Source organism: Babylonia areolata, chromosome 3 (assembly GCF_041734735.1).
Source record: "Babylonia areolata isolate BAREFJ2019XMU chromosome 3, ASM4173473v1, whole genome shotgun sequence".
Lineage (NCBI taxonomy): Eukaryota > Metazoa > Mollusca > Gastropoda > Neogastropoda > Buccinidae > Babylonia > Babylonia areolata.
In genome coordinates, this window is record NC_134878.1 from 28,419,804 (window position 1) to 28,445,368 (window position 25,565).

Below are 25,565 nucleotides of genomic sequence, written 5' to 3' on the forward strand. Positions count from 1 at the left end.
GCAACTCCCACGTTCATTCGTATGTACACGAGTGGGCTTTTACGTGTATGACCGTTTTTACCCCGCCATGTAGGCAGCCACACTCCGTTTTTTTTGTTTTTTGTTGGGTTTTTTTGTTGGTTTTGTTTTGCTTAAAAGAATTGTATTTTTTTAGTCGTTCAGAGTCACCAATAATTACTGAAGCATTAAATTAAAAGTTCAGAATAAACATGCACTACTTTTGACTGGAACACCATGAGCGACACTCTTGTTTGCTGGGTCGGTGGAGAAGTTGTAGCGTCTCCTCCCCACCCCGTTCCTGCAACTTCACAACCACTACCACTTCTCCACCCCCCCCCCCCCACCCATGGCCCCCGACTTCCCCCCTCCCCCTTTAAAAAAAAAAGAAAAAAAAAAAAGAAGAAAGGATTCACATGGTCATGGTTAAGTTTCCGTTCAGGATTCGGCGTCATGATAGGGGCCGCTCAGTATGTGGTTCATCGGCCCTCAGTTTGTCCGATTCCCACCCTCTTACAGTCTGTCTCTGGGCGGCAAGCATGCATGGTTTCTGCCGGGGAGTGTTTGCATACAATTATAGGCATGCGCGCGCATGCCGTGCGCGTGCACACACACACACACACCATGCAGCTCTCACACACACACACACACACTGACACACACACACACACACACTGACACACACACACACAACACACACACACACACACACTACTAGACCACCACCACCAACACACACACACACGTGACACACGCGCACACGCACACATGCATGCATGCACACACTCGAACACAAATTATTGAGCTGTAAAAATACTTATCTTTTTACTCAGTGAATTCATTTGTCAGCAACATTTCTGCAAAAGCTGAAGTGGAGGTAGATTTTTTTCCCCAGTCGCTTGGCATTTACCAGTCATTTGAAGTGGACATGCACATTAGTGGTTGGAACACCTCGAGCGACACTCTCAATCACTAGGCCAGTGGTAGGTATATTTTAGCGTTTCCTCGAGTCTCCGGCCACCCTGTTCCACCTCCACAACCACCACCACCCCGTCCCCAATGAAAAGTTTGATAGGGTCATGGTTAACTTCCCTGCAGGATTCGGCATCATGCTAGGGGCCGCTGAACGGTCCCTGGCTGGCTGGGTCACAGAGTTTATATTGTGTTTTTGTTCCAAAACGAAAAAAACAGAACTGAAGAAAAGAAGGGTCATCCTCGTGTTCTCCAAGGTATACCGGCCTATGTGATCACCAGACAGCGGTTTCCACTCCTGGACTAGAGAGGCGCTCACTCAAGTCATGTACAGATGATGAAGCAACACACAAGAATTATAAACCAATTGGAAGAAAAAAAAAAATCAACCCAAAACAAAAAAACAAACATTAACCACCACCCACTGATCGATTAATCACAACATGGCACCATGGAAGAAAGCAACTGAATCGGGTAAACAATTCTTCCACCACAAAGACAAAACAACTTTACAAGGATGATATGGAGTACGGATTACAGATCGATTAATTAATGAGTCCGTTGGTTGGGGTATAAAACAACAAAAAAACCCCACAAAAAACGGGGGTGGGGCGGGGGGAACGGAGTGGATGATCCGGCATTCCCTCGGCGAAGACAGCAAACCGTTTATTTCGCCTGATATGAGTTAGTTCATTAGCTACTTTATTATCAACACTAATATTACCATCGTTTTTGTCTATAGTTTAGGTCTTGGCCTTTGACCATAATTTTTTCCCGCCACAAAAACCTGTGCGATCATGTGATTCCAAATGTGCTGCTCTTCGGCTTCCGAAAACCAATGTAGATATTAACGACAGGGGAGGCAACTGTCATAACATTCCTTGTGAGCTCATATCGCGTCTAAACATAGTATTTTATTGGAAGACCCTCTTCACACCTTGCCACTGTATCTGCTTACTGTGAGGTCTGCGTAAAAATTAAGATAGTTTTTCATTACAGCTAATGTTCATTCTTTTTCTTGTATGTGTGCATCGAATGCAGATGGTGTTAGCATATCTTTTGACAACCCCTTACACATGCAGAAATGTGAAAACCAACGTTATGGATAGTGGTTTGACTTCAACGAAGTTGCTTTGGCAGAACAGTGGGTGGACATTTCATGTTGAGACAACTTCAGGTGTTGGGTGAAATATGTTCATCATGTCTGTGTAAAAAGTTATTGTTGCACTTTTGTTTGACATATTTTGCTTCTGCGGGTGGTTTTGCATCTGAATGCGGGGTTCATCGTACAGAGGGGTAAATGAGTTACTAACCGCGAGCTTCAGATTAAAAAAAAAAAAAAAAAAAAGTGAATGGAAGACTCCGAAGGGAACGGGTTTCCACTGCAAAAATGTAACACCCCAACAAATACTTGCAAAAGAAAACCTATTGAATGGAACGGCGAACTGAAAAGTTATGTACTCCAATGTGCACAGTGCTCTAAATATCTTGGCACTGACCTCCAACAAGCCACCACACCACATCACATATTTACCAGACAAATTACATACAATTAAAGACAAGAGGAATGCACATGCCTGATAGACCCACAGAGAAAAAGTGACACAAAGAAGAAAAGTATGCATCATTGGCATTGGTGTACCGTCAGTATGAAGCTCTGCTCTCTCATACTGACACATATTGGTATACATGCACACACCCATCAACTTATATGGATGTACCCTTAGCATGCATTCTTTTATGCATACATGTGCACACATGTAGAAATCATACCACAATATTTGCGCTTAATTTGTGCTCAGTCTGTTTTCTTTGTGAACAGGCATCAGTGTTCTAATGATAAGATTTCTGAATGTTTGATTGCTTCTTTCGTTTAATGCATGTTACATACATTCTCATTTGTAATATTTATGATTTCAGATGAAGGTATTCTCTGCTAGCAATGGAGTGGGAGAAGAAGTTTTATGACATCATCCAGGAAACTGAATCCAATTTGGCGAGAGCAAGGGTAAATCACTTAATCAGTATTATGTACTGTTTTGAAGAAAACATCAAGATCAACACATCTTAATCTCAGCCATATCATTGATTATGTTACTCAGACCTGTCTTAGGATAACTCATTGAGGAGCATAGTGTCACCACAGCATTGCTTTAGTGGACACAGTAGAGAAATAAATGTCTGTTTCATTGATGTTCTTGCCTTGCAGATGGATTAGGTCTTGTTGATTGTTGTTGGTTCTTGTGTATTCTGTCTTACTGGTGTTGATTTTTAGGCCTCTTCTCACTGCTTTTCTTTTGGGGTGGGCAGTGGGGGGTAGGGGGTGGAAGATATGTTTCTCATGTGTGTCTGGGCATCTGTGAGAGAGGAAGCTTATATCATAGTCTGAAGGAGATCTTCCTGTCATTTGAAAGTCCATGTTCTCATTTGGGTGGTCACCTAGCAAAAATGATGGTTGGTGACAAAATACAGCTCTCACACCTGTCCTTAAATGAAATGGATTTGCCACTTTGTTGAGAATGACCTGACATGTTCAGTGATGGTCTGCATTGTGGCAGCATGGTCTGTGCAAGATTTGACTTCTTGGAAGCCGGCTTATTCTTCATACATTTTTTCACCTAAGGCTTTCTAACGTCTTTCTAGATGCTGTGTGATAAAGACCAACTTCAAAGCACAAATCTGGCCATGACCTTGCTGGGGACAGATAGCAGCATTTATTCCTCTGCACTTGTTGCAAGATGAGAGCTCTTCCCTTTCCGGTAGTTTTACTAGGTATCCCTTTTTTCTTTCTCTTCGTGTACTGGTTCCAGTGTTTTGTTCAGTGGTGGATTTCAGTGGATGTTTGCATGTCTGTCTTTTGTGCCTTCAAGTGCCATCTAGCTCTGCTGCTTTGTGAACGCTTACGAGATATTGAATGATTGATTTTAGAGATGTCATTATGCAAAAAAGAATACTTCTTTGCCTAAATACATTTCCAGTCATTGCTACTTAGTATTTTATGTAGTTTCTATAACTGTGCTGATAATTTGATGAGAATAATCAGAGAGAGAGAGAGAGAGAGAGAGAGAGAAGGAATGAAGGAATGAATAAATGAATGAATCTTTAAATTTTTTCAACAGTGAAGATATTAGCACATTGGCTGACTTGCATATCTGCCATTGTTTTAAGATATATGCAAACAAACATATTCACAAAAATTTATGCTCAGTACTTGTGTAAGAATAACGTGGAGTAAAACTGAGGGAAACATTGCTCATATCTTCACACATGAGAGTGAAGAACAAACTACACAAGAAATGTTACATATACACACCTAACATGAATGCTACACCTGAATAATTTAAGTGAAATAGTTGCAAACACAAAGCAGAAAAAGAAAACAAATTTTCAAACAAATATTAATGAACACAATTTTAAACTAAACAATACGAAATGGAAACGACGGGCGCAATAGCCGAGTGGTTAAAGCGTTGGACTTTCGATCTGAGGGTCCCGGGTTCGAATCACGGTGACGGTGCCTGGTGGGTAAAGGGTGGAGATTTTTACGATCTCCCAGGTCAACATATGTGCAGACCTGCTAGTGCCTGAACCCCCATCGTGTGTATATGCAAGCAGAAGATCAAATACGCACGTTAAAGATCCTGTAATCCATGTCAGCGTTCGGTGGGTTATGGAAACAAGAACATACCCAGCATGCACACCCCCGAAAACGGAGTATGGCTGCCTACATGGCAGGGTAAAAACAGTCATACACGTAAAAGCCCACTCGTGCACATACGAGTGAACGCAGAAGAAGAAGAAATGGAAACGGGAGCAGTTAAAGAGATAGGGGATGGGGATATGGACACAGAGAAGTGGGAGTGGGGGTATACATTTTCAGGCTGCTAATAATTTTGTTTTGATTTCAGCGGAAATTGCGTGGAAAATGCTTCCCAAAAGACGCAAACAGCAGTTTTGGTACACTTGGTGAGCGTGCCTATTTTTTTGCCTGTAGAATTTTATTTAACAGTCCGTGATTTTTGTGTTTTACATAGCTGCATCTGTTCATTAGTATGTGCTGTTGTATGTAATGTGTTTGGATGTTTATAGCAATAAAGTGATAAAATCAGTGCCCAACAGTCGGAGCACTCTGGTCTCCGGCTTAACATTATGTCAGTGAAAGGACTTAATAGTTGTGCAACATGTTTGATTTTCACTTCAGTTTTTCCCCCTACATTTTGAAGGTCTGCAACCATGCAGCAATGACAAAAAAAAAAAAAAGAAAAAAAAAAAGAAAAGAAAAAAAAAAGTTGAGAAATATTGAGAAGAAGTTGAAGAAACCAAGAAAAAAAAGATGAAAGTGGCACAGAAAAGAAAGCCATAGTGATACAGAGCAATGCCTAAATTTAGTACTTGTTGAAAGTAATTTTTCTGTTCCTAAGGGGGGGAAAAAAAAATGGAAAAGCAAGTTTTGACCCTTTTGTAATAGACACTGCATGACAGCAGCATGATTTCATCATGATTCTAGTTGATCTCAGTCTTTCAGTTCCATTGTTTGGATGGGCAGAATGTCACTGAAGTGATATTGAAAATGGGGCGGAAAGATGTTTTTTCCCCCTGGGTAGATGTAGTGTGTACTGGTAGGTGACTTATGGATGTGAGGTGACAGTTAAGTGACAAGGCAAGAAAGGGGAGGTTTAGTTGGGTTGATTTAAATCAGATGTGGTAATGTGATATATTTATGTTATGTGACATTAGTACCTGGGCACATTTAAGCATTATTCATTTAACATACAGCATGAGATTATTAATAAGTGTGTTTGCACTGGAAAGCAGGGAGGTTATGATGTGATGGTTTTTTGTACAAAAAATCTTTCCCTGGGTGCCTTGCATTCATTTGATTTAGAACCATTGGAATAGAGTGATTTAAAAACTTTATATATATATATATTTAAATACTTCTGCTGAATTTGCATTATATTAAATGACACTATAAAAAAAAAACCCAAACCTGTTTAAGCTGAAATTTCTGAAGATGCTGCTTTTCATGTCATGGCACACACACACACACACACACACACACACACACACACACACAGAGGCATGCAGACATATCTGTATGCCAACATATGCACCGGTATGCACACATGCATACATACATCTAGATACTTATGCAAAACATGCATGTACGCACAAGTGTGCGCGCGCACACACGCACACACACAGAAGCATACACATCCCCACGAGTGTGCAAACATGCATGAACACACACACACACACACACACACACACACACACACACACACAGTTTGATCAGTAGCCCCATTGGCTCATTGTTGTAACCGTACTGGTTGACTGGTTGGTTTGCTTTATTTTGTTTATATTCTTTTTTTTATGCTAATTGAGGAGAGAGGAACATGGAAAGTAATGATTTAAGGCATGGGTGGGGTGGGAAGGGGAGGATGATGGATTTCCGTCTGAAATCACAATTGTGGAAAGACATTAATCAAAAGAATGAAGACATGCGCGCGCACACGCGCGTGCACACACACACACACACACACACACATGGAAATGGAGGGGGAGACACAGACAGAGAGAGAGAGAGAAAGCACATATTTCAAATTGCGGTGATTTCTCGACAGACCCAGTGCACCAGAGCCACAGTTCTGTCCAGCCGACGACATGGAGGCCATGGGACTCTGCCCTGCCGGCCGTTCCCTGGACCTCTCAGCTGACCGGGGTCCCTTGTTCCTCTCCGTCTGTCAGCCCCACCAGTGAGATGGGGCAGCTGCTGTCCAAGATTGATTCGCAGAATCTGGTATATGTGTGTGTGTGTGTGGGGAGGGGGAGGGTTGGGGGGTGATCAAGGGGGGGGAGGAGGATTTGTGTGTGTGTGTGTGTTGTTTGTGTGTGTGTGTGTGTGTGGGGGGGGGGATGGGGGAGGGCGTGAGGGATGTGAAGGGTGTGTGTGTGTGTATGTGCATGTGTATATATGTGTGTGTGTGTGCGCATGTGTGTGTGCGTGCGTGCGTGTGTGTGTGCATGTGTGTGTGTGTGTGTGTGTGTGTGTGTGTGTGTGTGGATGGCTGAGGGTGAGGGATGTGAAGGGTGTGTGTGTGTGTATGTGCATGTGTATATATATGTGTGTGTGTGTGTGCGTGCGTGCGTGCATGTGTGTGTGTGTGTGTGTGTGTGATTTTCCTCCATCAGACATGAAAACTGTAAGTAAAACCATCACCCGTGTGTTTTATTATCCATTCCACGCCTCTGAAAATGTTGGGAACATGCCATTCAATAGGAAGAAGACAGATGAAAAGAAATTTGGGTGAAAAAAAAAAAAAAAGACATCCCCCCCCAGGCCCCCCAGAACAAAAAGAAATGGAGACAAAGGAGGAAAATGATGATGGAAACGTTTGTAAACTGTCCTTATTGTTATATATTGTTTTGGTGTGGTTTTACGTTTTTGTTTTATTTGACATTATTGGTTTGGTGTTGTGATTCAGTATGTGTGTATTGTCACTGCATCCTCCACACCCCAAAAGGGGCTAAATGATGAAAGTTCTTTGTGTCTTTAAAGACGAAATAAAACAAGCAAGCAAACAAACAAATACCATTCTTCCATGAACTCTTAGACTGTTCTGCCCATTGCAGAACTTCCAAATGCCATCTATCTTAATAAACACCCAACCAACCAACCAAACAAAAAACCCCTGTTTTTTTCTTTCCGTTCTTCCTCAGTGATGGGCTGTGACTCCCCAATTCACTCTTGTACACTATTTCTTCTTCTGCGTTCGTGGGCTGCAACTCCCACATTCACTCGTATGTACACGAGTGGGCTTTTACGTGTATGACCGTTTTTACCCCGTCATGTAGGCAGTCATACTCTGTTTCTGGGGTGGTTGGGGGATGGTATTGTGGTGGGTGCATGGTGGGAATGTCTTTGCTTCCACAACCCACCGAATGCTGTCTTGGATTTCAGGATCTGTAACGTGTATATTTGATCTTCTGCAGGTGTATACACACAAAGCGGGTTCAGGCACTTGCTCATTCTGTTTGTGTATGGGTATTTCAGATGATTGACAGGCTTGAACGACTGGTGAAGACCTTGAACCAAGAGAAAGACCAGTATCGCAGGCACATTTCAGATCTACGGCGTGAGTTTTTTTAATTTTTTTTTTTTACATTAAACAAATTTTTCAAACATTTTCCATGATCTGTCGTCTTTTCTCTGTTTCTTGGCAACATACAAACACAGCGCTTTTTTGTTGTTTTTCTTTGTAATGCATACTTGCATACCCCATACCCCTGACTCCCCACACAACACACAGGGCTAAGATTAAGTAAGGCAGTCTGATGTTCAGTACTTGTGATGATCATTGTTGCTGGGCACCGCTTCTAGCCACACACTGTGGGCAGTGGAGGTTTTTGCTCGTCCAGTTGATAAATGATATATCATAGTCCGACTATGACCATCAGAACAGCAAAGGAGGCAACTGCTGCATAGACTGTCTGGGCTAGAATTTGATTATGGTTGTCCCGACTATCTGGGTTGGAATTTGATTTTCATGGAGAGTCTTACCCAAGTTGCACCCACACTCTTTTGACCAAGAGGGCTTTAGGACAGTCGGCGTTGGGATGGTTCACAAAGGCCAGCTAACCCCCCAAGGCTGCAGCACTAAGAGCCAGTGCAGTTTTGCCTCTTAGTTTGATAATCATAGTCCTTCACAAAAGACTTGTTTTGCTGTTGGCCATGTCAGTCTGTGATATGAGCTGAGTGTTGAGCCTATAATTAATAGCATCATGATGATTAATGGTAATGTACCCCCATAGCCCCCCGGAAAGCGGACTATGGCTGCCTACATGACGGGGTATAAACGGTCATACACATAAAGCCCACTTGTGTACATAGAGTGAACGTGGGAGTTGCAGCTCAGGGATACAGAAGTACCCCTGTAGTATTACGGTGCCTATGGAGGAAGTTAGTGTTCATGGGTTTGAGTCCAATATGGGGACAGGCATTTTTTTTATTTTTTATTTTTTTTTACTACCCCTTTTATTTGACCTTGTGGTCTGGGTGCTTGTCTTTCAGATGAGACAATAAACTGAGGTCCTGTGCGCAGCATGCACTTAGCACCCATAAAAGAACCCTAGACCACAGAGTGTTGTCCCCTGGCAAACATCTGTAGAAAAATGCATTTTGATGCTGAAACGAATGAATTGCAGACTGAAAAAACAGCATGGGTGCTGCTCCACTGTGGTGAAATGCTCTCCATTGGGAGTGCGGTCCAAATTTCTCACAAAGAAGTCAGTTGTGGCAAAAAGCAATGCTTTCTACAATGCAGTGAAATGCAATACAATTCAGCGCAGTAGAATACAATACAATACGTTACAACGCAGTTAACAAAACACAGCGCAGTGCAAAAAGTTGCGGGTGTTTTAAATTTCAGAGGACGTTGGCGACATCAGCAGCCGACTGAGCGAGACCAGGTACATGAACCCACACCTGGAGACCCAGGTGGACCTGATGCGACAAGAGGTGCGCTCGGACATGCAGCGTCTGCAGACCATGATCAGTGCTGCCCGCAGTTCATCACTCCAGTCCAACGGCTTGGAGCGCAGTTTTAAGGACATGTAAGCATTCGATTGCGTTTATTTCTTTTTTTTTTTCTTTTTTTTTTTAATGAGTTCCAAAAATTGTTAATCATTTGTCTGTTTAGTCTTACTTTTTAAAAGATTGTTTCTTTGGGGGGGGTGGGGGGGGGGGGGAGTGGGGGGAGGGGGTGGGGGTGGTGGGGTGGGCTGGGGGCAAGAAAGAGATTGTTTCTTGGGGGGGGAGGGTGAGGGGGAGTGGGGGGGAGGGTGGGGGTGGTGCTGGGGGCAAGAAAAAGAGATTGTTTCTTGGGGGAGGGGAGGTGTTGTGGGGGGGGGGGGGTGGCAGGTGAGGGGTGGTGGTGGTGGTTGAGGGCGAGTTGTACAGGTCTTTTATGTTTCAGCTTTTTTGCTTTTTAAAGTTTTCAGGTTTTAAGTTAATTTTCCCCAACTGTTAGATTTTTTTTTTCTCATTGTTTTGTCACTTAAGTTTGCAGTTTTAAATCTGGAGTTTTTCTTTTACGAATCATAATTTTTGTTTGATTATTGTGGGGTTTTTAAATGTATTGCTGTTTGCTTTATTCATGCTGTCTATGCCTGATTGTTGTTTGCAGATTTAAAGGGGAAGCAGCGGATAAAAGGTGGTGAAAACTTGTTGGAGTTTAAAATTTGTTTTTTTTGGCTTTGCTCAGAAAATTTGGTGGGGTTTCTTTTTTTGTTTTTTCTTTTCCGTTCTTTAAAATGTTTTAATTCAATCTCATTTTCCTCATGAGAATGACATCTTGTCATTCACTTGCTTTTCTTTGTGTGTGTGTGTGTGTGTGTGTGTGTGTGTGTGTGTGTTTTATAAACAGTGATTTTCTGCTGAAATTTGTGATAGTCTTTACAGACAGTGGTTATTGCATTTTGATTTTCTTGTTTCATAATTCTTGGGATTCTTTTAAACTGAAGAATCTAGTTCTTTTGATTACACTTTACAGTGTTTGTTTTTTTTGTATTCACACTGGTTCCAGATTTAGAGCTGCTGTTGATGAGTTTTTTTCCCCCCTCTTGTTGGCAGGCAATACAGCTTACATGCAGAACTTGAAGGGATTCGCAGAGACCTGAATTTCATGTCGCACAGAGTTGGTGAGTACTGGTCATTCAGTGCTTTAGAGGGTTTTTAAAATCATTATATAGTTGTTACTCTTTTTACATAGTTTGTAAATTATTACTCTTTTCATGCAGTTTACAACGCTGAAAACAGCCGTGTATAGCACAGCCATTTCAGTTCAAAACTGTTTCTTTTAGTCTTGAAAATGTATGTATGTGTGAAATCTCACTGAGATAAGACTTGAGCTAATGGGCCAGGATGTCAGTGACCATTCTTTCTTTGGACTTATCCCATTTGGGATTGCTTTACTTTTGAAAAAGAAACCCACAAAAATTAGTGATATGGATATTGTATACTTCTTCGTTTGTGGGTTGCAGCTCCCACATTCACTCGTATGTACACAAGTGGGCTTTTACGTATATATGACCGATTTTACCCTGCCATGTAGGCAGCCATACTCCATTTTTGGGGGTGTGCATGCTGGGTATGTTCTTGTTTCCATAACCCACCGAACGCTGACATGGATTACAGAATCTTTAACGTGCATATTTGATCTTCTTGCGCATACACATGAAGGGGGTTCAGGCACCAGCAGGTTTGCACACATGTTGACCTGGGAGATCGGAAAAATCTCCACCATATACCCACCAGGCGCCGTTACTGAGATTCGAACCTGGGACCCTTAGATTGAAAGTCCAGTGCTTTAACCGCTCGGCTATTGTACCCATCAGGATATGTACACAGAAAGTGGTAACTGCACTGCACACTCCTGCCACACTGATGTCATTTCCCCAAGCTTCAGCATTTAAGGGGTTAATGGAAAACAAGCAGGTTTGATGTGATGATGCGATGTGGATACTTAAATTGTACCTGTCCTTGGTCACAGACCAAGATCTAGGCACTTTACAAACACCAAGTCATTTATACAACAGGCTACCTGCATGGATAGAACCAACTGAGAGCTACGTTTGGGCGCGTATCATTTCTTTTCTGTGTCGTTCAGTCGGGTTACAGTCATGCACACACACACACACACACACACACACACACACACACTCACACTCACAGAGACATGTAATTTATGGCATATATGACCCCTTTCCCCCCCCCCCCCCCCCCAACCCCCGCCTGTAGGTAGCCATGCTCTGTTATGGGGGGTGTGCATGCTGAGTATGTTCTTGTTTCCATCACCACTGAATGCTGACATGGATTACAAGATCTTTAACGAGTGTAATTGATACTCAGCATATGTTTTCACATGAAGGGGGTTCAGGCACTTGCAGAGCCTGCACAAATGTTGACCCGGGAGAAAAAAAAAATCTGACCTTAGCCCACCAGGTTCACTGAAACTGGGTATTGAACTCTGGAAACTTGGGCGACAATCCATCGCTTTAAACATTTGACCACTGCACCAGCAGTTTTTGGTGGAGGCAACAGGAACAGCTGTTTCAAGCCAAGTGAAATAAAATGTGTGTGTGTGTGTGTGTGTGTGTGTGTGTGTGCAGGAAGGTTAGAGCTGGATATGTCATCACACAGTGTTAGTCAGAGAGACCTGCATGACCGGCTGAATGCGGTAAGATTTTTATAAATAATAAAAAGAATAATGATAGTGTGCATTTATGTAGTGCCTTTCTCTAAGAGCTCGGGGCATTTTACATGAAAGAAAAGGTTACAAATTACATGAATCATTCATGACCACACTTTCTCAACTGCCCCCTCCTGCCCCCGCTCTCCCTCGTTCAGTTGTCCTGCATCCAAAGTGAGCTGATGGGCATGGGATGGTGTTGGAGAAGAAGACAGCTGAGAGTGCTTGCAGACATGTTTCATAAAGATGAGTTTTTAGTGAAGAGCAAAAGGCAAAGAGATAAAATCAGAAAAAAAGAATTTTGGGAGTTTGCTTTGTCAGAAAGAGAGAGAGAGAGAGAGAGAGAAACAGAGGGAAGGAGGAGGGATTAGTGTGACTGTAACGCTCATGTGAAAATAGAGGGTTCACAAAATGTTTGGGACCAGTTAGTGACTTGCGCAATTTTCTTCTTGGTGAAATGACACTGAATTTTCAGCAAACGTCAGTGTATTCAGCCATGAGCATCTTCCATAATCAGAGGTGCTTTCTTGCACTTGCACTTCTGTCTTTTTTATGATTAATGACCACAGCTGTTGTTTATAAACTACTAAATTGTAAATGTTGGGCTGCTTTTTCAAACATATTTTTCAAGCTGTTCGTGGTACACGTGTGCCTGATACAGCCGTTTGTGTGTTCATTGAGAGCCCAGTGGTCGTCCATATGCAGCCTGCTTGGTTCAAATCATGTTTTTAATAAAAATTATGAAATTATCATGTTTTTTAGGCTACCTTTCACACAAAACATACACTGACACAGTACATGAAATTAATGTGTAAATGATTAGCTTTTGTTCTGACTATGCTTTGATGAGAACCGAGCATTGTTACATCACATGGAATCAGTGAGTATGTGAAAACTCATACATCTGCCTGTATTTTGATGGAAACTGGGCATAGTTATTTCACTGTAAACTGGGCATGATACTATCACATAGAACAGTGTTTGAATATTTACTGTTCTAGCCACATTAATCTTGATGTGAAATGATTGATGTTCAGAACAATATACTGTTGTAACTTCACAGTGTATAATGATACTTATATCTGCAAACTTTTGTCTGAATAAAAAAATGTTGGGGGAAAAAAAAAAAAGAATACTGACGTAGTTCTGTTTCTTTAGGCGTATTCTTTCCAGGATGAAGTTGAAACTATCAGTCTGGGAGAGATGGTTCTAGCATGAAGGGGACACCCAGACTACCTTGTGGATGGAAGACAGTGACTATTGAAAGAAGGGGTTTATCCTTAAGGAGTCAGGGAATGCATCCGGTAGACTTGGTGGGCAATTCTGGAATACATAGGCATATGAAAAGATTACAATGTTATAGTAGCATGGTACCTGTGTAATGACTTAGTTGTTAAAGAAAACTTGCCTACTGTCATGATGTGGTTTTTCATTGTTTGTGAACGTTGTATTACAGTCTGTCAATATATATAAGGCACACACGCACATGCATGCACAGATATAAGAGAAGACAGGTGTGGTTTTGACCAGTGTGGATATGTTGTGTTTTAACCCTTTGAGCCCTGACCACCGCTTTACCGGTGGTAGAGAAAGATGACATAATGCCTAGCCACCGGTTGAGCGGTGCGTAAACACTTGTCATGTTTTGCTATTGGTTGACTTATATTGAAGAGCCAATCAGAAAAACTGTAATATTCTGACGTCAGCGAACGTAGTACCAACATGGCCGCGCCTTTTCAGTGTGTTTTGTGCATGTGCTTTGGATAAAAAAGATCGATTTCAATATAAGTCAACCAATAGCAAACCACGACACAAGTGTTTACGCACCGCTCAACCAGTGGCTAGGCATTATGTCATTTTTCTCTACAAGCGGTGGTCAGGGCACTCTTTTTGTATCTGCCGTGACACTTTAAATACCAATTATTTGCAAATTTTGGCTCAGGAGCTCAGGCAGAAGGGTTAAAATTGCTCAGGAACTCAGAGCTCAAAGGGTTAATGCTTAGGATTGAACTGAATCAGAAAACAATATTTGAAAAACATAGCGAACTTTTAGTCCTTATTTCAGTCACTGATTTTTTGGGGAATGTTTTCAGTCTCATGACACAAGAGCATCCATTTGACTTCAGAGAAAGATGGTCGACAGTGGTGGTGTTTAAAAAAAAAAAAAAAGCAGTATGGAAGAGCTGAAAATACTGGGTGTGAGATTCTTCAGACAGTTGCCTGAAATCAGACCGAGATGTGATTTGGAAAATAGGACAGTGTGTCAAAACTATCATACTTTAGCTGCAGAGGTAATGTGGTGGTTTGAGACTGAATGAAACATCCTCAGCCTTCATCCCTGAAATATACTAAAATGGGTAGACTTTTGCATTAATGTTTCCTTTACCCATGCAGGGAGGTATGTCATCATAGAATTAAATTTGAAGCATTTTTTGATTGTCAAGAAGTGTCCCACAAGTTAGTTCAACTTTTGTTGTGTGAGCAGACCCTATGGTTGAGTAACTATAGAGCTATGAATGATTTTTATCTTTCTGTGTAAATTTGAACAACTGATTGGCTTCTCCTCCAACTGAAATCATGACGGCTGAAACTTTTCTACTATATTGCAGCGTTCAGTTGTGAGAAGGGAATGTTTGAAAGTGAAGTGTGAATTAGTGCTTGCAGGATCAACTTATACAGGTAGAAAATATAACATGACAGTTATTGTCAGTTGAGTTCAGTTGTTTGAGGAGACGTCACTGCGTTTGCATGAATCTGCTTGGCAGATACCTGACCAGCGGCATAACCCTATATGCTTAATCAGGCCTCGAGGGAAAATGAAATAAAATGGAGGTGTAGGAGGTGGTGGAGGTCTGGAGACGACCGGAGGGAGTGGAGGAGGCGGTGGGTTGGCGTTGTTGAGAGGGCCAGGAGTAGAGGGCCCAGAGTGTCAGCGAATCGATTGTGATCGTGCCTTTATTTTAGCGCGATTGCCCAATCGAGCTACATAATTATGTGACCTGGTTGGAGACATAGTTTGACAAAAAACAAGAACGCCAGAGAATCGACAGACAGGCAGAAAATACAAAAAAACTTAGCTGTATGAAGAGCACAGGAACAGGAGTCATGATGGCTGCCGGAAAAAGAGGGCGCTAGCCAGCGGGACAAAGGGGAGGTTACCTACTTCCGGGAGGTTATTGGCTGTAGTACTTTCGTTTTCTCTGCATAGGCGGATAGTAGTTTGCACAGGACAGGAATGTCAGACCCCTGCCGGAGTCTGCACAATTTGGGTCATGGTAAGTATGTTACTTAAACGTAATTTTAGATAGAAAATTTCCTATATATAAATAGATAGATAAGTAATAAAATCAATGAATTGATGATTTGAAATAGTAAATGAAACAAAATATGAAATAAAATATGATAAATGAATAAATCAATAAATAAATGACATTGCTATTGGTATGGCCCACAAGTATAACTGTACAAGCACCTGTGCTTGGCAGTTTCTAGACTTACCTGACATTCCTCAAACTGACCACCTTATTTGGCAAAGAACGCTGCCGGAAAAAGGGTGCCAGATGTGAGCAGGCTTCCTCCTTACATGTGTCTGTACTACAAGCCAGTTCTCCGTGTGTAGACTCGGTAGAAATAGTATAGATAAATGGTATGGAATCGCCATCTTGTTAACTGATTTTTACATGAATTGTTTGTATGTCGGTTTGAATGTACAGACTTTAGGATAGAGATTGTGAGTGTTGATTTTTTTTTTTTTTTTTTTTTTTTTTTTTTTTTTTTTGTAGAGTGTCTTGACGTCAGCCTCCCCTAGCCAGTTACTGCACAGTGGTCGTTTCCTTGGCAGCCAGTCTGCTCTGGATGTGTCTCCTGTGAAAAGTCTCAGGTGAGAGCTGTCTGTGTGTGTGTGTTTGTGTTTGAGTGAACATTGTGAAAGTGTGTGTGTGTGTGTGTGTGTGTGTACTTTGTGAAAGTGTGTGTTTGTGTGTGTGTGTGTGTGTGTGTGTGTGTGGTATGGTGGGTGTGTTGTGGGTGGTGGTTGGGTGGCACTGATGCAAATCACCCACATCCTTTGCGTCAGTACCATGCCGATTCTCTTGAGCGATGAGTATTGTTTATTTGAGATTGCCCTGAAGGTACAGTAAGGTGCAGATCTTTTGCATGGAGAAATGATAAAAATTACTATTTCCACGCATGGAGTGATGGCCTAGAGGTAACGCGTCCACCTTGGAAGCGAGAGAATCTGAGTGCGCTGGTTCGAATCACGGTTCAGCCGCCGATATTTTCTCCCCCTCCACTAGACCTTGAGTGGTGGTCTGGACGCTAGTCATTCGGATGAGACGATAAACCGAGGTCCTGTGTGCAGCATGCATTTAGCGCACGTAAAAGAACCCACGGCAACAAAAGGGTTGTTCCTGGCAAAATTCTGTAGAAAAATCCACTTCGATAGAAAAAACAAATAAAACTACATGCAGGAAAAAATAAAAAATTTTTCGTGGCGCTGTAGTGTAGCGACGCGCTGTCCCTGGGGAGAGCAGCCCGAATTTCACACAGAGAAATCTGATGTGATAAAAAGAAATACAAATACAAATACATATATGTTGCATTATGAATTTTCCACATCTGAGTTCCTGCAATTTCATTACAGACTTATATGTCTGTGCTGCAGTGGAAAATGTTGTCTTGGCATTTACCTCACTGTATCTAGATAGAGAACAGGCTGAGGAGGAAGGCTGCAGAATTGATTCGACGTTCATCTTTCAGTTCAGGCCTTGAGTGCCTTGCATGCATATTTGTGTGTGTATGTGAGTGGATTTTTCTTTTCTACAGAGCTTGCCAGAGGACAGCACTTACGTTGCCATGGGTTCTTTTTCAGTGCGCCAGGTGCGTGCTGCACATGGGACCTCGGTTTATTGTCTCATCCAGTTGACTAGATGCTCGGTTTGATTTTTCCAGTCAAACTTGGGAGAAAGAGCAGGACGGGGAATCGAACCCAGACCCAGACCCTCACGGACACTGTACTGGCTGATGAATGTCTTTAACTCACTCTGGACGAAGGGCCCTGATCGAGGCCCTACTGTTTGCAACTGTTTCAGAGTCAAGAGTTTTGAATTTTTGGTGTGGAACCTGCTTTGCATAATGACGTTATAGGCTCAGAATACCTTAACTGACCTGTCCACTCTCCTCTGCGACCAATTAATGCGGAGTGTGTTGCTGTGCTCGTGAGCAGGAGAGTTATTTTCGAGGTGACTGGTTCATGTGAACAGGGTGTGTGTCGACAATGGCGTCTGACCCAGTTTCTTCTCAGTCACAAGGCAGAGAACAGGTTTAGACGAAGGGGCCCTATCGGGGCTGTATAACGTTCTGAATTCAGTCTGTTTCAAACTTTGTGTGCTTTCCTGGATTCATTTACATGTAATCAGTGTGTGCAAAATTTGAACAAAAAAAGAGGATACTTACGACATCTCCTTGGATGATAGCATGAGAAGGGAGGAAGTATTATATTTTGTTCCCAACTAACTCGTTACATCATTGATCGGTTTAGAAGTTTTCATTTCATAAATTCTAACATTGGGTTTTTTGGCGATTTTATTTCTTACCAAAAGAAATGGATCATCTGTGGGTGAAAGTCAGGGGATTGATTGATACGGATACTTATATAGCTTATCCTCGGTCGGAGACCAAGCTCTTAGCGCTTTACAAACACAGAGTCATTTACACAACAGGCTGCCTACCTGGGTACAGTTGACTGATGGCTGCCATTTGGCGCTCATCATTCGTTTCCTGTGTCTTTAATTTGGATTTCAGGCACGCATATCTACATACTCAAATATGTAACATTCAACATTTTATGTGTGTGACTGTTATTTACCCTGTCATATAGGCAGCCATACTCCGTTTTCGGGCGTGTGCATGCTGGGTATGTTCTTGTTTCCATAACCCACTGAATGCTGACATGGATTACAGGATCTTTAACATGCAACTCCCATGTGCACATGGGCTTTTACGTGTATGACCGTTTTTACCCCGCCATGTAGGCAGCCATACTCTGTTTTTGGGGATGTGCATGCTGGGTATGTTCTTGTTTCCATAACCCACCGAATGCTGACATGGATTACAGGATCTTTAACGTGCGTATTTAATCTTCTGCGTGCATATACACACGAAGGGGGTTCAGACACTGGCAGGTCTGCACATATGTTGACCTGGGAGATCGTAAAAATCTCCACCCTTTACCCACCAGGCACCACCGAGATTCCCTCAGATTGAAAGTCCAACGCTTTAAACCATTCGGCTATTGCGCCCGTTAGGGGAGCTAACTGGCAGTACTGAGTGAGTCAACCATTCTGCCCGCTTCCCATGAGTTGTAGAGTTGTGTTGTTTTCTGTCAGGTCCACAGTGTCTGAGCTGCACAACAAACTGGACAGCCTGGAAGGTCAGCTGGCAGCTAGCAGGGTCGTCCCCTTGCAGTCACCCCGCCTCCTGACCGGTGAGAGAGGGAGGGAGGGAGGGAGGTGTAGCCGTCTACCTGTGTTTTACAGTTAACTGTTTTGTAGATGGAGAGATGTCAGCTGTTATGATTTCGCCCATATTTTGTTACGCTTGATCGCAGTTTGTTCCAACATTACGCCAACGTCAAAATTGTTCCAATGAGTTCATTTTCGACCACATAGCATGGTCACATGCTTTCCTGTCGTAACATTACCCAGACGCTCTAGACCTATCGATCACAAGGCCAGGGTAGTCACTACTAACTTTGGTCTGGAGTGATGATGCTCAGCTTATTGCGTGCGTGTTTACATTGAAACAGCATTGAGTGGACCAATCAGCTTAATCGTAGCAGTTACACTGTGTTGCAGGTAGCACAAGTGTTTGTATGTCTTTTGTAAGTTTGTATGTAAATAAAATGTACGTTTGCAGATGTGGCTCAGAGTCCAAGTGTTTCTACAAAATTCAAAATGTTCCTACCAACTTTCTTGATTGTTCCTGCAAACACTTGACAGTGGTTGGCATCTCTGTAGATGGGCGCAAGGGCCAAGTGGTTAAAGCGTTGGACTTTCAATCTTGGGGTCCCGGGATGGAATCCAGGCTGGTGGGTAAAGGGTGGAGATTTTTCTGATCTCCCAGGTCAATGTGTATAGACCTGCGAGTGACCGAGTCCCCATAGTGTGAATGCGCACGCAGAAGATCACACATGTTTGTTAAAGATCCTTCAATCCATGTCGGTGTTCAGCGGGTTATGGAAAATAAGAAATACCCAGCATGCACCATACACCCACCCCCACTACCCCCAAAGACAGAGTATGACTGCCTACATGGTGTGTTTTTGAGTTAATGTGAGAGTCGAAGCCTACGAATGAGAAAAAAACCAACTGTCTTGTAGTCACCTAGTTTTGTCTGACAGTGAACTTTCTTTTCGTCATCTAGTTGTATCTTACAATGAGCTGTCTTACAATTAACAAGCGATTGCAGTAACCCTAGAAATAAACACTGGCACTGCTGGTCAAGGAATGTGAAAACCGCCACCCCTTTCCACGCTGACAGCATCGCTCTCTTTGTCTCTTGTCTCTCTGCCTCCTTTCCTTGGTATGCAGTGACCACTCATGGCACTTCAGACCTGACTGACTGTGTGTAAAGACCTCTCTGTACTCTGTAGGCAGAAGGTGAATACTGTCGAGTGTTCAGAAGTCCAGCCAGTTGTTTTTTTTCTGGATGTAGTACCAGCCCAACACTCGGCTTATATCACAGATTGACATAAGTTTTACATTTGGGCCAACAGCAAAGTGAGAGCTGTATTATCAATGGTTTCTCCAGCCAATGGGAAATCATTTACAGCTTAGTCTTTTGTGAAGGACTGTGACTCTCAAACTAGGAGGCAAAATTGCACTGGCTCTTAGTGCTGCAGCCTTGTGGGCTAGTTGGCCTTTGGGAACCATCCCAATGCCGACTGTCCTAAAACCCTCTTGGCCGAGAGAGTGGGGATGTAACTTGGGCAAGACACTCTCCACTATAATCAAATTCTCACCCAAATAGTCGGAACAGCAGTTGCCTCCTCTGCTGTTTTGATGGTCATAGTCGGACACGACTATCATATAGTGAACGAACCTCACAATAACATTAACACAAGAGGGAGGGAGCGAGGGAGGGAGCGAGGGAGATTTGAGGGGGTGGATAATTTTATGGTGATTTTTTTTTTTTTCTGTGAAAGGTCTCTGCCCCTTGTGAAGGGTTGTGTGCGTGATACCTGCAGTCCTGACAGTTATGATAATTGAAATAATAGTGATGACGATGATGATGCTACTGCTGCTGCTGCTGCTACTACTGCTGTGTGTTTACATGGCTCACCCTGTGTGGCCTTGCACACATCCAGCAATGCTTGTGGTTTGAATAAAGTACTGGAGCATGATACAAAATGTTAACTCACTCAGTACGGCCAGTCCTCTCTTCTCCTCTAGACAGACCCCTCGGATGTCCAGTGGGTGTCTCAATGACCCAACCTTTAGCTTCCGTCGTCAGAATTGTGGTAGTTACGATAGCAAGCAGTGTAACATGACTCGTAAAGCTCATCTTCCACTTTCCACACACTCGCATCGACACATGCACACCAAACAAAAAGATGATTGGGGGAGTAGGGTTGAGGAGAGAAAGTGTTTAATATATTGGTTGAACAAGTATGTTTTGTGATAAGATTTGAAAGATTCAATTGTGGAACAGTGTTTGATTCCTTTGTGTATTTGTATAATTTTGTGACTGCTGTGTGGACCCTGCTTTTTCTGTTGTGTCAATGCTCTATGGAAATGGATCCCAGTTGGCAGTGTCAAGATCTAGCAGACCAAAAAAATCCCCTGGTTTGAAATTGTTTGCTTTCAAGACCATTTTCTTTTTCAGTTTGCCCAAAACATGTTTGGTGGTGGAGGGGTGGGGGTGGGTGGGGGGCAAAGTTAACATTCCCCAATTGAAGGGAACATAACAAGGGAAGCAACTCTATTGCTGTCAAAAGTATGGACATTTGAAGGAAACCAGAATTTTGTACCTTGTATCAGTAAAATGAGTTGATGTTTATGTAGGCTGTGCACATTGCTGACGTAATGTGAACGCAGACCTATTTTGTCACTGATCTGTTGAAGTGTATCACGCCTTGCTTACACAGCGCTGCTGAACCTTTTGAGTTTTCAGTTTCTCAAGGAAGCGTAATTGTGTTTGGACAAATCCATACATGCTAAAACCACATCTTCTAGGCAGATGCCTCACCAGCAACATAATTGAATGCGCTCGTCAGGCTTTGATTGCTTGCATGTATATTTGTATACTTGAAGTGGAGTGATGGCCTAGAGGTAACGTGTCCGCTTAGGAAGCGAGAGAATCTGAGTGCGCTGGTTCAAATCACGGCTCAGCTGCTGATATTTTCTCCCCCTCCACTAGACCTTGAGTGGTGGTCTGGATGCTAGTCATTCAGATGAGACAATAAACCGATGTCCCGTGTGTAGCATGCACTTAGTGCATGTAAAAGAACCCATGGCAACAAAAGGGTTGTTCCTGGCAAAATTCTGTAGAAAAATGCACTTCGATAGGAAAAACAAATAAAACTGCACGCAGGAAAAAATACAGAAAAATGGGTGGCGCTGTAGTGTAGTGATGCGCTCCTCCCTGGGGAGAGCGGCCCGAATTTCACACAGAGAAACGTGTTGTGATAAAAAGAAATACAAATACAAATACAAAAATACTTACCAGAGTGGAATTCTTCTGCAGGATTTTGCCAGAGGACAACACTCTTGCTGCCATGGGTTCTTTATCATTGTGCCAAGTGCGAGTTGCATGCAGGACCTTGTTTTATTGTCTCATCCAAGTGACAAGATGCTCAGTTTGATATCCAGTCAGACTTTGAAGAAACGGCGAGGAGACCAGGGTTTGAACCCAAACCTGAACACTGAAGCAGCTGAACGCTTGAGGTCACTTCAGAAAAGTATGGGTATAAATGTACTTTCTTTATGTAGTTTGCATAGTAGAATTTCTATTTTGATTATTTGTCGTCAGTGGCCATAACATCCCCTGGCAAGATAGTTGCCACTTAGCATAGAACAGGCTTGGCACTGAAAGGGTTAATGACTGGTATGTGCACATTTTTTGTATTGTGTATTTACGCAGTGGTGCAGCTGTACATTTTTTGTTGATTTTTCAGGTTTTAGGAAATTGCACAAACCAAGCATCATGCTAAGCTGCAGGAAGTGTGAAGATGATGATGATGACCACGATGATGAAGAGAGTAGTGATCTGGACGACCTGGATCTGTCTGACCTTGACCTGTCTTCTGACGATGATGACGACGTCAGCGACCTGAGTGAGGATGTGGAGGAGATCATCAGGAGGTCAGCCTCAAAGGCCCGGAGCACGGCTGGTGCAGGTTTGATGTCGTCAGGGAGCAGGGCCAGAGTCACCTTGGCTGATCTTAACCTGTCATCGTCGGACGGGAGCTCAGAGAGAGCCAGTGAGTTCAAACTTACGAGAGTTTCCTGTTACTGGTTTGTTGAGTGCAAGGGAAACTTGTAGGACCTGTCACTCTTACTTACTTCCCCTGCCATCTTCTCTTCCCACACACACCCTGTTTTTGTCTTAACCCATTCAGTGCTAGGGAGTTCACAGCCTCATCAGGCTTCCATGCTAAGTACTGATGAGGATGAATGCAGGAAATACACTGCTATCAACTGTTTTTCCCTCCACATAGACATGTGTTGACACAGCCGGAAATACTGTAGGTTAGTTCCCTTTGCTTGCAGTTTATGGTTATGTAAAGACAAGGAAACCGTTTTATTGAAACAAAAGTTTGATGCCAAAGGAGGGTGCAGCGTTGAATGGGTTAAAATGGGGTACCCTCTGACTCAGCCCTTTGTAGGGGTTAGTTGACATTGCACCCCTTGACTGCTTGTAGTGAAGAGTGTCAGTTGTCAGTGAGGGGCTAACACCTCACTGAGAGAAGACCAAGTGCAAGTCAAGATGTCAGTGAAGGGCTGTCTCCTTACTGAGGTAAGACAGCTTACAGGTCAGGATGTCAGTGAAGGGCTGTCTCCTTACTGAGGTAAGACAGCTTACAGGTCAGGATGTCAGTGAAGGGCTGTCTCCTTACTGAGGTAAGACAGTTTACAGGTCAGGATGTCAGTGAAGGGCTGTCTCCTTACTGAGATAAGACAGCTTACAGGTCAGGATGTCAGTGAAGGGCTGTCACCTCACTGAGAGAAGACGGAGCTTACGGGTCAGGATGTCAGTGAAGGGCTATCACCTCACTGATGTAACAGAGCTTTCAGGTCAGGATGTCAGTGAAGGGCTGTCACCTCACTGAGAGAAGACAGAGCTTACAGGTCAGGATGTCACTGAAGGGCTGTCACCTCACTGAGAGAAGACACAGCTTACAGGTCAGGATGTCAGTGAAGGGCTGTCACCTCACTGACAGAAGACACAGCTTACAGGTCAGGATGTCAGTAAATGGCTGTCACCTCACCTACAGAAGACAGAGCTTACAGGTCAGGATGTCACTGAAGGGCTGTCACCTCACTGACAGAAGACACAGCTTACAGGTCAGGATGTCAGTGAAGGGCTGTCACCTCACTGAAAGAAGACACAGCTTACAGGTCAGGATGTCTGTCACCACTCTTTGTCTGGAGTTCTTCCTCTTGGGATTGCTTTACTTTTGTCCAGCAAAATTTGTTCCACCACTGAAAGGCTGAAGAAAAAAGAGTGACTGCACTTGAAACTCTCATGACAAATTTTTCAGGTTCAGCAGGTGTTTTTTTTTTTTTTTCAGCCCTGATATGGCTCTGTGGTTGGCTAGACTATACTCCGCCACACCACACCCCATCCCCCCAAATGATGAATGATAACCCACTGTAGGTAATCGATTCTGATTTCCGTTCCTCTGTGGATGAAATGAGTAGTATTTCAGTGAAAAAGATCTGTTTGATTGCTGGTTGCATTTTCAGCTTCTTTTCTTCTCTAATCATAATCATGGGCGCTTGGATGGAGGGAGTGTGTGCACTTGTGTGCGTTTGAAGCAGTATGTCCATGTGTGAGGTACTGTGATTTTATGAGGTGCAAGAAGATGAGAAACTAAAAGAAACATATTCAGGCTACATGGAATTTTTAAGATCTTTGGAGATGCTTAAGCTTTGGCACTCTGTCGGCTTAAAATGAAGTGCCGAAGCTTAAATTTTTGGCAGAAGTTGGATTTAAAAGAAAAAAAAACACACCAGGTGATGTTCAATGGAAGGGAAGCTACTTAGGCTTTTAGAGTGACCGTTTGCCTGCATGCAGTTTTTTCCCTTGGGCTGTGGACTGTGAAAAATACTATGTTCACTGTTGTTTTGTCATGTCAAAGGTTGACTTTCTCAACCAAAACGGTGGTGCACTGGTGTCTTGCTCGTTGCAAGGGGCGATAGAACTTGTGACACAACAAGGTTCAGACATTAAACCTGACCTTTTAGACACCGCTGACAAGTTTTCTGATAATTTTTCTGATGGACAAGACACTCAGTTTGTATCAGACAATGAGTTTGAAAGTGATGCCAAATATTGTGCTGACTGGCCCATGTGATTGTGAGCACAGTAGAAATTTTAGATGATATTACTTAAGGAATTATAATATTTTTTTCAAATTTTTTTGTTCCAAATTTTTGGTGTCTTTCACAGCTGTATCTTTAAAATTGATCCATGTAAGCACATGATTTTGAACAGTTATAAATGTCTAACTGTGAAAACACAAAGCCACATAGACCTTGTTCTTGATCTTCAGCTTTTGTCTCCTATTGTGTTTTTTCCGAGACAGGTGGGTTTAGCAATGTTGAAACGTAGCATTCATCAAATGAACCTTGATACAGTAAAAATTTCATGCGGGTGGCGTAGCACAGGTAAGTGGTTAATATTATTCGTCGCAGTGGAAAAATTGGAAATCATTTATATTCTGCAAGTTTTGGATGAGTCATTAATGGACAATTTAGATGCCTCACCATAACATTCACCCTACCCTGTATCTACAGCCCATTCCCATTTATTCTTTAAAAAATAAAAGACATGATAAAAAACTATTTTGATAGATATGTAAATTAGTAATGATTGTCTCAATTTGATGTCTTCAGCAGTGGAAAGAATTATTGCAAGAATTTGGCACAATAATCTGGCATGGCAAATGAACTTTGTACCATTACCTAGTGTATCCACGAGTAACACCAGTTGTAAACCTATTGTTTGTGTTTTTTTTAGATTGGTTTTCATTTAAAAGAATTTTACAGTTTTCTGCCTTGTTTAACTTTGGTTATTTTACATTTGTGTTTTCAATTGCATATCAAAAGTTAACCTTTACTGTTC

General features: G+C 42.6%; 1 protein-coding gene across 2 annotated transcripts in view; it reads left to right on the top strand.

Annotated features, from left to right (window-relative positions):
- The first annotated feature begins 1,833 nt into the window (after positions 1-1,833).
- Positions 1,834-25,565, top strand: part of LOC143279923 (uncharacterized) — a 31,821-nt gene continuing 8,089 nt past the window's right edge. For both annotated transcript variants that reach the window (XR_013054972.1, XM_076584260.1), the window contains exons 1-11: positions 1,834-1,933; positions 2,890-2,977; positions 4,878-4,935; positions 6,594-6,769; positions 8,024-8,105; positions 9,399-9,582; positions 10,601-10,668; positions 12,139-12,206; positions 16,001-16,098; positions 18,605-18,702; positions 22,393-22,698. Coding sequence is in view for 1 of the 2 variants with exons in the window: in XM_076584260.1 (XP_076440375.1) it covers positions 2,912-2,977; positions 4,878-4,935; positions 6,594-6,769; positions 8,024-8,105; positions 9,399-9,582; positions 10,601-10,668; positions 12,139-12,206; positions 16,001-16,098; positions 18,605-18,702; positions 22,393-22,698 (1,204 nt within the window). In the remaining variant the exon portion in view is untranslated. The remainder of the gene's footprint in view (positions 1,934-2,889; positions 2,978-4,877; positions 4,936-6,593; positions 6,770-8,023; positions 8,106-9,398; positions 9,583-10,600; positions 10,669-12,138; positions 12,207-16,000; positions 16,099-18,604; positions 18,703-22,392; positions 22,699-25,565) is intronic.